Below are 11,258 nucleotides of genomic sequence, written 5' to 3'. Positions count from 1 at the left end.
GCTCCCCACACGGACAGTGAGTCTGCAGGACGCAGAGCCAGAAAGGGCCGCAGCCTCCTGGCAGGGAGCCAGGAGCCCAGCCGAGCGCGCTGGCCGGCTCGCCGCCCGCCACTCCCCCGGAAGCCTGTTCCCAACCAGCTCGCGGGGAACCGACGGGCGGAGGAAGGCAGCCTGCCTGCCAGCCAGGAGTCAGCGCTGCAGTCAATTTGGTTCAGTGAAAAATGTGGTGTCCCCGGCTACGGCCTCAATGTTCTTTTAATTTGTCAGGACCCGGAGGTCTCCGTGATAGGCCTAATCAGGAGCTCGGCATTCCTCTTGCTTATGCCCCCAGGCCTCGGGCGACAGAAACAGGAAGAATGACGAGGCCCAGAAATCAGGATTTTTAAAAAGATACCCAGGTGATTCTAATGTGCAGCCAAGGTTGAGAACCACTGCTCTAGGCCATTCTCTCGCTGACCCACATCACCTGCACTTCAAACACCCGCCTTTACTCCCCCTTCCCCCCCCTCCTCTGCTCTCACTTGGGCTGTGGCCCCAGCCTCTCCTGCCTGGGCTGTGAGGGCAAATCTGGAACAAAGGCTCTTAAACTTCAGCCTCATTCATGTGGCCGTCACCCATCAGGTCAATAAAACCCTACCTCCTCCTGGGATGCTGCCTGCCAGGTGTCGGCCAGGGGAGGGGCCTGCTGCTCACCTGGACCAGCTCAGAGATTGAGGCAACCAGTCGCCTGAGGGAGGTGCATGGGAACCTGAGAGAGAGCACCAACTCCACCTCGTAGGAGGCCGGGAATTCCCTGCCCCAGCCTCCAGGTTGGCGATGGAGAGCAAGGCGTGCGGGGGGGGGGGGGGGGGGGGGGGGGGGGGCAGGACACCAGCAGCTGAAGATCTCTCCGAAGACCCTGGGGTTGGTGTCAGGAAGCTGAGTGACCTGAGGTGTGTTTCTCCGCCTCTCCACAGCCTCGGCTTCTCTATCTGTTTAACAGATGAAGGTTTGCAAAGGTCAAATAATACGTTTGACACTGAGCAGGCTCTTAACACAGGTGGCCACATAATCATGCTTTGGGCAATGAAAGTAGCTCTAAGGCCAACAGGGGCACAGCCTTGCCCACACCCACAGGGAAGTGTGACCTCATCCGTGTTAGAATTAAGCCCACACGAAGCCCTAAGAACTTAGTGCACCGAGGCACCAGAAGAACTCGGTGACGCGGCAGAGGTCACGGTGCAGAGGGAAACACGGTCTGGCTCAGCCACCGGCTCCAAGCCCCCAAGTCCTATGCCCCCCCCACACACACACACAACTGCTTCCCCACACTCAGTCTGTGGGCCCCGAGCCCCAGCCAGCCCTCCCGCAGGCCCGTCCTGGCCCTTCTCCTCTGAGGCGGCGCTGGGGCAGCAATAACAGGTGCCCTCCGACCAGGCCGGCCTCTCCCTGCAGCCTCGCAGGACCCAGGGGACCCATGTCCTTCATCTCTACTCTTCCCATCAATAAACCTATTCAAAGGCCACGGCCGGGAGGTGGTGTTCAGGAAGCGGATGGAGCCCGGAATTCCTAAACGCACCAAGGCCGCCTCCACGCACCCGCTCTAGGTGTACTGGTTAGTCATGCGGATTAACTGTTAACCGGTTAGTCATGCGGATTGTTAACCGGTTAATAATTCGGATTTTGTAATCAACGAAAACACGATAATTTCAAGAGAAACATCAAAAGTGCTTTAGTCAAAGTAATTCCATCGCTAGCACTTTTCTTCAAAATAAATGAATTAAAACTTCCCGCAAATGCTCTTCTTTTTGGCACGAAATTCGACATTTTTAAACGTGAAAATATCTATGATGCTAACACCTTCAGCAAATTTGACGTATGGAGTTTTGAAGCTTGTCAATACAGCACAATAGCATCCATATCAAATCGCATCTATGTCAACATACCTGTGACTCCATCTACTGGAAAGAATCCGCGTTAGTAACGGTTCACCTGGTGAACGGCGTAAGCCAGACAAACCCCAAGTGGCAGGAAGATCCATGGCTCTTGCCGGGACACATGGTGCCCTCTGCTGGCCAAGCCTGGAGTGGCAGCGAGTTGCCTTCAGCCATAGCTCTGGGAGCCTCTATCCAGGCACCCCCCCATCTCAGTCCCTCCCCAAACGGCCCTCCTTTCTGGGCGCAGTTCCCACCCAAAGCTGTTCCCTCTTGTGCCTGAGGAATATATTGGGGAGCCGGGGGGCAGGGCCAGCGGAGTGGGATGGGAATGAGATGGCGACGCCGTGAACAGGGCACTGGTCATGTCCTCAGTGTCTGTGAGGGGGATACTTAGGCATTTTGTCCTGTGACTTTGGTCACTGGAGCTGGAGACGGCCGCTACATTTCTCTAGGAAACAAGGGCCTCACAACCTGGGCCACAAAAAAGCAAGTGACCTACTGGTGGCTGTGGCCCCAGGCCACACTGCCCACTGTGTCTGGGAACGAGAGGAGCGTGTGGGCAGGGAGAGGCATGAAGCCGGCTCCCCAGCACGGGGACCCATGTGCTCGGGTCGGGTCGAAACCCAGAGCCTGCAACAAGGAGCCAGCCCAGCCCTGGAGACGGGCTCCCCTAGAACAAGGTGCAGCCCAGGTCGGTCTCCTCTCCTCTGGTAGCAAAGCCCTCTCTAGCGCCCACCACCTCTTCAGTGAAACGGATACTGGCCACGTGACCACTTACTAGCAGCGTTAAAAGAGCAGAGTCCCACGTCTGCTGGAAGTGGCTGAATCCGTGGCTCGGGGCGGCTCCAGGAGCTCCAAGCATCTCCTGGGAGACCCGGGGCTTCCCCACCCTCCGAACCAGCTCATTTCTTCTGAGAAATCACCCTGGCCCGGCCCGCCCAGCACCCACAGCCTCCTCTCGCCTCACCTGCTCAGTGGTATTTGTTCCGAGCTCTGCAACAGTCCATCTTCTATAGTGACTGCTTTAATTATTACATAAACCAATGAAACGAGTGCAAGAATTTTTATAAATTTTTATTTCAGAGAGGGAAGAAGAGGGAGAGAGAGAAACATCAATGATGAGAGAGAACCATTGAGCGGCTGCCTCCTGCACGCCCCACACTGGAGGTAGAGCCTGCAACCGGGCATGTGCCCTTGACCGGGAATTGAACTGTGAATCCGTGACCTCCTGGTTCATAGGTCAATGCTCAACCACTGAGCAACACCAGCCGGGCTCCACGTGTCTTTTTCATCCTTGGTCACCCTTCCTCTCCCAAGCCCGGGCAAAGGGGCTTTCTTTGTCTGTGCTCCTGTTAGAACTACGGAAAAGTACTGGCAAGGGCAGGCCTGTAACCAGGGATGTTTGCCAGGAGCTCGGTTTCCTTGGGAAGAGGGGGTGTCTTTGGCTCTTGCTTTAAATAGAGCAAGGAACTTTGTTTCCTCAGAAAGGCAATTTTTAAATTTCTCTACTTTCACATCCGAGGGAAGAGAGAACGAACAGGCCTTTCGCGTCACTCACCTGGGACAGATCACGTGTCTGCCCATCCTGTCCCAGCGCAGCAGGCGGCCCTGGAAACAAGACACATCCACACGCGTCACGCCAGCCCTGCGTCCTGGTACAGGGACCCAGATCGAACAGGAGCGGCTCGGCTCCTGCTGGCTCCAACGTTCACCTGAAGATGCAAGTGTGGCTGCGTTTGCCTGCAGCCACCGGGAGCGTGCACAGCTGTTACGTAAAGAAGGGAAGCACACACTTTACAGAAAACGGGTCTACAGCAGTTTTCCTTGATGGAAGTTCCTACTTGAGACAATGTTTTGTTTGGGCGGCTCTTTCCCCACAGCCCCCCCCCCCCCCGCCCCCCCCATCTAGGGAAGCGGAGGCTTAGGGGCCGGGCAAGGCTGTGAGGCCCCGTGCTGTGCTCAGCTCTTCTTCCCAACATGGGGCTTCGAGTCCGAGATCCACAATCTCAGCATCTTCCCCTCTCGCCCTTCTAAGCTCCGCTCGGCAGAATGAAGCAGGGACTCGGTTCTACCAGCTCCCCCCACAGGAGGCCGCGCTGGCTCCAACCTCGAGACAGAAGCCTCCTGGGAAGCTGGGAGGAAGGTGCCAGCAGCCGGCCTCCCACAGCTCGTCCGCGACTCCCTCAGGCCGGAGGCTGCGTGAGAAATGCCCGGAGTCTGACTCGGACGCTGGGCCGGGCCCGCACCCACCGGGTTCTTTCTTTACCCGACGACCCTGGGCGCAGGCTCCTCACAGCCGCTCCCCTCAGAGCTGAGGACTGACGTGTTCAGGCGTTTCTGTGGGATACAGCCTGGCTTCAGTGAACCCTCAACACACGGTGTTCAGAGAACACCCCTCTGCAGCCGTCCTGGGCACCCCAGGCGCCGGCTGGAAGGCAATGCCCTGAGCTAGAAACAGCCATGAGGAGAGGGGTGTGTGGGACCGGGGCTCGGGCAGAGATGACCTTCAGCAGCATCAGAGACCCGGCTCTCACTCCTGCTTTCCCCTCATCAGCGAGGCAATCCCCCCCACCCGGCCAACAAAGGTGCTTCTGGCTGGGACTGGGTACAACCCACAGGTGAACAAGAAGAGCTGGTGGGCCATAGCGGTTTGGCTCAGTGGGTGGAGCATCGGCCTGCAGACTCAAGGGTCCCGGGTTCGATTCCGGTCAAGGGCATGTACCTTGGTTGTGGGCACATCCCCAGTGGGGGGTGTGCAGGAGGCAGCTGATCGATGTTTCTCTCTCATCGATGTTTCTAACTCTCTATCCCTCTCCCTTCCACTCTGTGAAAAAATCAATAAAATATATTTTTAAAAAAAGAAAGAAGAGCTGGTGGGCGGGAGCGGGCGCCAGGTGGGCAGACACTCTCTGCACACAGCTTCCTCAGTGTCCCTCTCGTCCCAACGCCGCGGGCAGCGGGCATCCTGCCCCAGGGCCGGGGCGCTAAGGATGTGGACATTTAAAAAGGCCAAATCGTAGTATCCAGACGGCACCTGGAGCGTTCTGTCTGTGGGCCCATCACCCGTCAGACCAGGCGACACCCTACTTCCAAGCCCTTACGTTTCCTGACACGGCACCCAGTTCCTCGTCAGCTCACATGTAACGAGAGGCCACGCCTGCACGGAGCACGGATTCCGAGTCTGGGAGCGACCTGGCCGCTCTGAGGAAGCAGGCGTCAGGCACCGTTCCTATCCTGACACTTGGGGGGCGGGGATGGGGCCATGGCCCTGAGTGTGAGCAGCACCGCCCACGGCAGCTGCAGGCCCGCTGGGCAGAGGCCAGCGCATGCGCCCCCCAGAAGGGTGGCGGTCTGGTGGCTCTCGCAGAACCAAGCACTCATCCACAAAGCCAGTGCCTCATGTGATACCAGCTACCAAAAGAACAGGGGAGGGGGCGGCCGGAGACAGCCATGCTGGGCAGCCCTCAGCACTCTTTCTAGGTCACGAGCTCATCGGGGACACCGGTCCGACACCGCGACCGACACGGGCGCTCCGCACGCCAACCAACCACATGCGCAACACCAACACGCTGTTCGGAAGTTTGTTTTGTTTTAATTCCAGCCACTGAAACAACATGGAAGTTATTGCTCAGATAAATAAACCTAGTCTACGAGGAAAAGAAAAGCGGATAAAGAAACAAACAAAACCCCAAAGTGAAACTCAAGTTCCCAATATGGTAACAGTAAACGGAGACTCCTCCCACGAGGATTTACTGGAATTTCTGTGCCTCTGGGCACGGACGGAGCTGGGCTCGCGGCGGGGATCCGGCAGCGCGTGGGGTGCTGTGCGTGCGAAGGGGCGAGCGCCAGAGCCTTCGGGGGGTGGGAACCCGCCACAGACCAGCATGTCACCCCACAACCACAAACAGCTCTTAAGGAAAAAATACAAAAGGTGTCAAAAAATTTTTTAGTTGTTTTTTTTCTTTTTTCCAAAGAGTTCTGGAAAACGATCCATTCGGAATAGAAATAGCACCGAGTACAGGCTGGTCTGACCCAGTCCTGTGGCTTTGCGGAGGAACGGCCGCGGTCCCTCCCGGTGAGTCCTGAACGACACAAGGGGCGGGCTCATTTCTGGCTCGGCGCGGCCGTCCCCGCGCAGCGCGCACAGACGTAGTCCTCCTTCGCCGCCGTCTCTGGGGAGACACCAACACAGACCTGATGGAACCACTGGTTGCAGCTGCCATCACACTGGACCCAGTCCACCTGGTTACAAAGAGCAGGGAGACGGGTGTTCAGAGGAGAACGGGCGCGTCCGGGCAGGCCCCTCCGAGCATCCAGGCCGGGCGCCGCCGCGGCCGCCCCACCACGGGGACAGCAGCGAAGCCACCGAGTCAGAGCCACTCTTCGGTCGTGGCTGCCTTGGGGCCGAGACAGCCGCCGGTGACTCTGAGCCACGGGCGTCAGCCGCACCCCCCCACCTGCCGGGCGCCAGGGCGGTGACGCTGGAGGAGCAGGAAGAGGAAGGAGGGAAGAGAAGAGTTTCTTCAGGAAAAGGGAGAAGACCCAGGAGCGCTGGTGAGAGCAGAGCCCGGTGGAGAGGAGATCACTCAGAGCAGAGCAGGCAGCAGGAGAGACAGACCGCGGTGCGGAGCTAAGGGGAAGCGCGTCCTCGAGGCCAAGCCGCACTGACCTCGTCTCCCTCCGGCTGCAGGCAGCTCCCAGCCGGGCAGATGGCGTCTTCGTCCTCAGAGTCCTCCTGCTCCGAGGAGGAGGTGTCCGAGGGCAGGGAGTGGGTGTCGGCGGAGCGGACGGGCGCGTAGCCGCGCTCGCTCTCTAACTGGAAAGTGTCCGTGTCCTGGGGGGGCCCCAGTCTGATCCTCTTCCTCCCGGGGGCCCACACTTTCCGCACCCGGCCCCAGCGCTCGCTGGCGAGGCCGTCTCTCTCGGGGCGGCGCTTCAGCTTCCTCTCCAGGCTGCTGCTTCCCTCTCGCTTTGCCCGGCAGCAGTCGCTCTGGGGGGAGACAAGCAAACTCAGTTCAGCCTCCAGTCTGCCCACAACGGAAGCCAGCGAGGCCGAGGGTTCGCCGTGAGAACCCCAGGAGCCCCATCAACCTGAGGAACACTGCGCCTGGACCCCCACGTCACCCCTTCCCGGGCCCCGCAGGACGGCAGCCTCCTGCTAGTGCCTCACAGGGTTCTGGGAAAAGATGCTCCAGACACGCCTGACCCCCAGGTGACCCACCCGCACGGGCGGTGGGCGCTGCCTCCCTCCTTCCTTCAGTGGCAGCCGGAGGCGGGACTGACAGCAGAGCCTGTCCCTGGCCACGGCTCCTAGGGAACCAGCCAGCACCCCCTCCTCTAAGGACGGGTGGGGCCTCCACCCGCAGACGCGCAGGGGCACACGGCCGCAACCAATGGCGCCACAGGTACTGCAGCAGCAGCCTCTGCTCAGGAGACTCCCTGATCCACCGCATTCCAGGCCCTGAGGGTTACGGGTCAGTGAGCGCAGGACAGGGGGATGCAGCCCCTGACCCGGGCCAGGCCAGTGTCCCCCTCGTTTGGTCAGCACTCAGCACGAACCCGTCTCACCCGTCCCCCACCAGCTGTCTCGCAAGGTTAGAGGAGCAAAGCAGGTGTTAAATAGTGACTCGGAGAATATCTGAGTTTTGAAGGTTCTCTCAAAAGGCCTTCCCACTAGGACCGCACTCGTCTCTACTGCGTCTCTTACAGGAGAGACATAACCTGCTTCCAGCTCCTTCACACGGAAATGGTAGAAGCACCTTTTGTGAGAAGGAAAAAATCCAGAGACTCGAGCAGGACCAGACCCCTGCTCCCTGCAGACGAGAGGCACCTCCGTCCACTGGCCGCAACCCCTCCCTCCCCAGCCTCCCAGCCACACTCACCTTCTCGCTGCCGGGTCTGCCTGGGGAGCTGCGGCCCGTCTGCTGGGCAGGGCTGGGCTTCGCGAGCAACGCCTGGTAAAGCTCCTGGATTTCAGGAAGGGTGACCTGGAGCAGCTGCGCCTCCATCAGCAGCTCGCTCACTTCTGGGCTCACACCTGTCACAGAGCAGACAGGTCACCATGCGGACGGCCACGGGGTCGCCCACAGCCAGACCCGTGGCACGGCAGAGGAAGCGACCTTCACCTGAAGCCCAGCTTCACCTAATGTGCCTGAAGCAGTGAGCACAACTGAGCGCAAACTCGACCTCCTGAGTCTCCTGATGACCAGGGACGTGCTGACCCTACAGCGACCCTGCTCACTCTATTACTCTAAGCAGCCCTGACGGACGGCACACAACCCCCGGGCGCGGGCACCGACCCAGGCACAGCTTCCGCAGGCTCACGGGCGGCCGCTACAGGCAGAGAGAGGAGAGGAGGCGGCAGCTCGTCTCCTGATCCCCAGTCTCCTAAGGAAGGAGGAGCCCAGAGCCCACGGCTCCGCCTCTGAGGAAACGCTGCCTGATTCTCCCTGGGAGGGCTTCCCCTCCCCGCTGAAGGGATGGCTCCGGGACCTCCTGCCTCCCGGTTGGAAACATTCACACTGGCTCCTCCTACTTGCAAACGCCCAGTCCCCTCTCCCACATGATCACCCACAGCACGAGCCACTGCGACATCGCCTGCTGCGCCCCAGCCTCCAACAAGCATGAGACACGCACCGTGCAGGGGAATGCAGCTCCATCCCACCGAGAAGGGAGCCTGCAGAGACAAGCTCCTGTCCTGGTCGCCGGGCTCGGAGGACGCGGTGCCGGGAGGCTGAGGCGCCTAAGGGAGGAAGCAGGGCAGAGTCAGGCTGGCCTGGGACCGAAACGCCTCCGTCCAGGGCCACAGGCAGGCAGGCACCGGCCACGTCCCAAGTGAAACAGCCCTGGCGTCTCGGATCTGACCAGGTCAGCGCCGGCCCACGAGCCTCCTGACCCCGAGGGAGGGCACCACAGGAAGTCAGCGTGTCCTCTGCCGTTTCCCACAGACGACCGCACGCGGGAGCGGCCAGGATGGAACAGCCAGCGGAGGCCCTGCTGGCAGCCACACTCCCCTTCCCGCCCTCCCTGTCCGCGGGAGGAGCCAGGAGAAACGCTCCACTGACCCCAAATCAGTAAATTAACAGTCGTGTCCTCCCCTCGACTAGCAACCACGGCCCTGGCAAAGCCTGCGCACAGGGACACGTGTCCCCCCCCGGGCTGCCCACAGCCATCTCACATCTGGGCAACGAAAGTGTAACCCATCACTTGCTAAGTGCCAGGCACTGGATTTCAAATGCCTGGACAGAAACGTAAAAAATGAGAAATATGAGGACCAACTTTCTGTCCTTCTCTCTGGCTTGTTGACCTCTGAACTCACAGGATGTGTACGGCCTGTGTCCCTCGCTCTCGAGGGCACCGGGACCTCCTGCTGGCCGGCCGGTTCACCTGGGGGAGGAAGCTGCCCACGGGTGGCACTTCGAGTCTCCACCTGCGGCAGTTTCCAGGGACACACAGACTCGGCCAGCATGGTGGTCGGAACGCCGGCTTTCACAGGAAGCTCAGACGGTGTCAGACCTAGGCCTCGTCCCTGCTGCCCGGACCCTTCAGCCTGTTCTTCCTCCCAGAACAGCAGGCAGAGGGCCAGGTCCAGTTCTACTCGGCGAGTCAGAGAAGAACAGGGAGAAAATAAGCAAATATATGTACATATGCACACACGTACCAGGCACGTGCCTGGGCCCTACACGTGCACGGAAACACCGTGCGCACCTGCTCTACAGACAGACTGGCCGAGACGCGTCCTGGCCATGGGAGCTGAGAAAACAGCCACGTGGAGACACAGCCCCAGAGGTGGGGCCCAGGCAAGGTGGGCGCTGTGCCAGGGATGGCCAAGCACCAGAACCAGCAACACCGGAGCGCAGGCTCTGTCCGGAAAAACCTGCAGAGGACCCGCTCCCACAGCCAGCAGAGAAGCTCGGCTCACCTTGCTGGTCTCGGACGCCAGTCCCGCCGCGGCTGACCACCTGCCGTGGGACGTCCCGGGGCCTGTGCGCGCCTGCACGGGCGTGAGGCTCCCGGACGCCAGCAGCTGCTGGGCCCTGTGCTGCCAGCTCACCGTCCTCTCGATCATGTAGCGCAGGGCGTCGCCCTCGGGCAGGCGCACGCGGAGGCGCTGCAGGGAGGCCAGCAGTGGCAGGATCTTCTCCAGGGGAGGCTTCTCCGAGCGCCGGCAGAGGGGACACAGCCAGATGCGGGGGCCTGGCGAGGCGCCGGGCACCGCCACGCAGCCCGTGTGGAAGGCGTCCCGGCAGAGCTCGCACTGGACCATCGGGGTGGCCGGGGCCTTCTGGCACAGGCAGACCTTCGTCTCCGCCTCCTGGCCGGGCGCCAGCAGCTTCCCCTCGTTGGCCAGGCGGAGGGACTGCAGGGCCTCCATCTCCCGGAGACGGGCTTCTCCCAGGGCCGCCATCTGAAAGGCAGTGACCAGCGGACAGTGTCACACGTGTGAGGTGCGAGGAACACCGTGCCCGCCTGCAGGCGGCAGTGAGAGACACGGCTGGCACGCGCCTGCACTGGGTGTGAGCAAACTCTCCGCAGGCGCCGCCCGAGAGTCTAACTTCCTGCCCCCTCGTCTCTACAGAAGGGCCTGCTCTGCACACGCTCCGTGCGCTGACTCCTGAGGTCTCCATGGGCTTCCAGCCCAGTCGCTGCAGATGGAGGCGCCTCCTGGAGCAGCCGCCACATGACCGTTGGCCGTGTCTACCGTCTGCAACCCCGGCCGTGTGTGCACTGGTCCCAGCAACCACAGCCAGTGATCCCCGGCCCCTCGTGAAGGGTCCGTGATGGGTGATGGGCAAAGACGGGGCACAGACACAGCGAGACACTGCTCAGCCATAAAGAGAAGGAAACCCTGCCGTTTGCAACGTGGAGGGACCTGAGGGATCGGCTAGTGACACCGTCAGACAGAGACGAGTCGTCCATGTCACCTTCCATGGAATCTAGACGCCCCAAGCGCAGACACAGAGAGCAGAGCGGTGGGTGCCAGAGGCAGGTGGCGAGTGGGCACTGTGGGTGCAGGGGGTCAGAAGGCCCAGGCGTCCAGCTTTCACCGAGGCCAGTCCTGGGGCAGCACCCAGGGTGGTGGCTGCACTGAGGATGGGACAGGTGCAGAGGCCAGCAGACCCGAAGCGTCTTATTAAAAAAGTCTCCGTGTGGTGAGGGTGTTCAGACTGTGTGATCATTCACAACACAAACACCCAATCGCTCTCTGTGCACCCGAAACTAAAGTAATGCTACATGTCAATTGTACTTCAATTAAAAAACGTCTTTTAAGCATCCAAATCACACTCCCTCTGCCCTGAAACTGTGCTCACTGAACACAGCCACATATGGGCTCATCCTGAG

General features: G+C 60.6%; 1 protein-coding gene across 2 annotated transcripts in view; it reads right to left on the bottom strand.

Annotated features, from left to right (window-relative positions):
* Positions 1-5,488: 5,488 nt before the first annotated feature.
* The window catches only part of KDM5B (lysine demethylase 5B), a 35,264-nt gene continuing 29,494 nt past the window's right edge, over positions 5,489-11,258 (bottom strand). The window contains exons 23-27 of one of the 2 annotated variants that reach the window (XM_070401390.1): positions 9,838-10,323; positions 8,553-8,658; positions 7,799-7,953; positions 6,586-6,906; positions 5,489-6,088 (exon numbers count right to left, since the gene is read on the bottom strand). In XM_070401390.1, the coding sequence (XP_070257491.1) occupies positions 5,828-6,088; positions 6,586-6,906; positions 7,799-7,953; positions 8,553-8,658; positions 9,838-10,323 (1,329 nt within the window). In that variant the 3' untranslated portion in view covers positions 5,489-5,827. Of the gene's footprint in view, positions 6,159-6,585; positions 6,907-7,798; positions 7,954-8,552; positions 8,659-9,837; positions 10,324-11,258 lie in introns of both variants that reach the window. The other variant, XM_070401391.1, reaches the window with a different exon arrangement.

The sequence above is a fragment of the Myotis yumanensis genome, unplaced genomic scaffold, assembly GCF_028538775.1.
Source record: "Myotis yumanensis isolate MYYU_CA2020_CCGP unplaced genomic scaffold, mMyoYum1.0.hap1 SCAF_22, whole genome shotgun sequence".
NCBI classification, from domain to species: Eukaryota; Metazoa; Chordata; class Mammalia; order Chiroptera; family Vespertilionidae; genus Myotis; species Myotis yumanensis.
The sequence above is the reverse complement of the archived record's forward strand: the minus strand, read 5'-3'. Positions and strand labels throughout refer to the sequence as shown.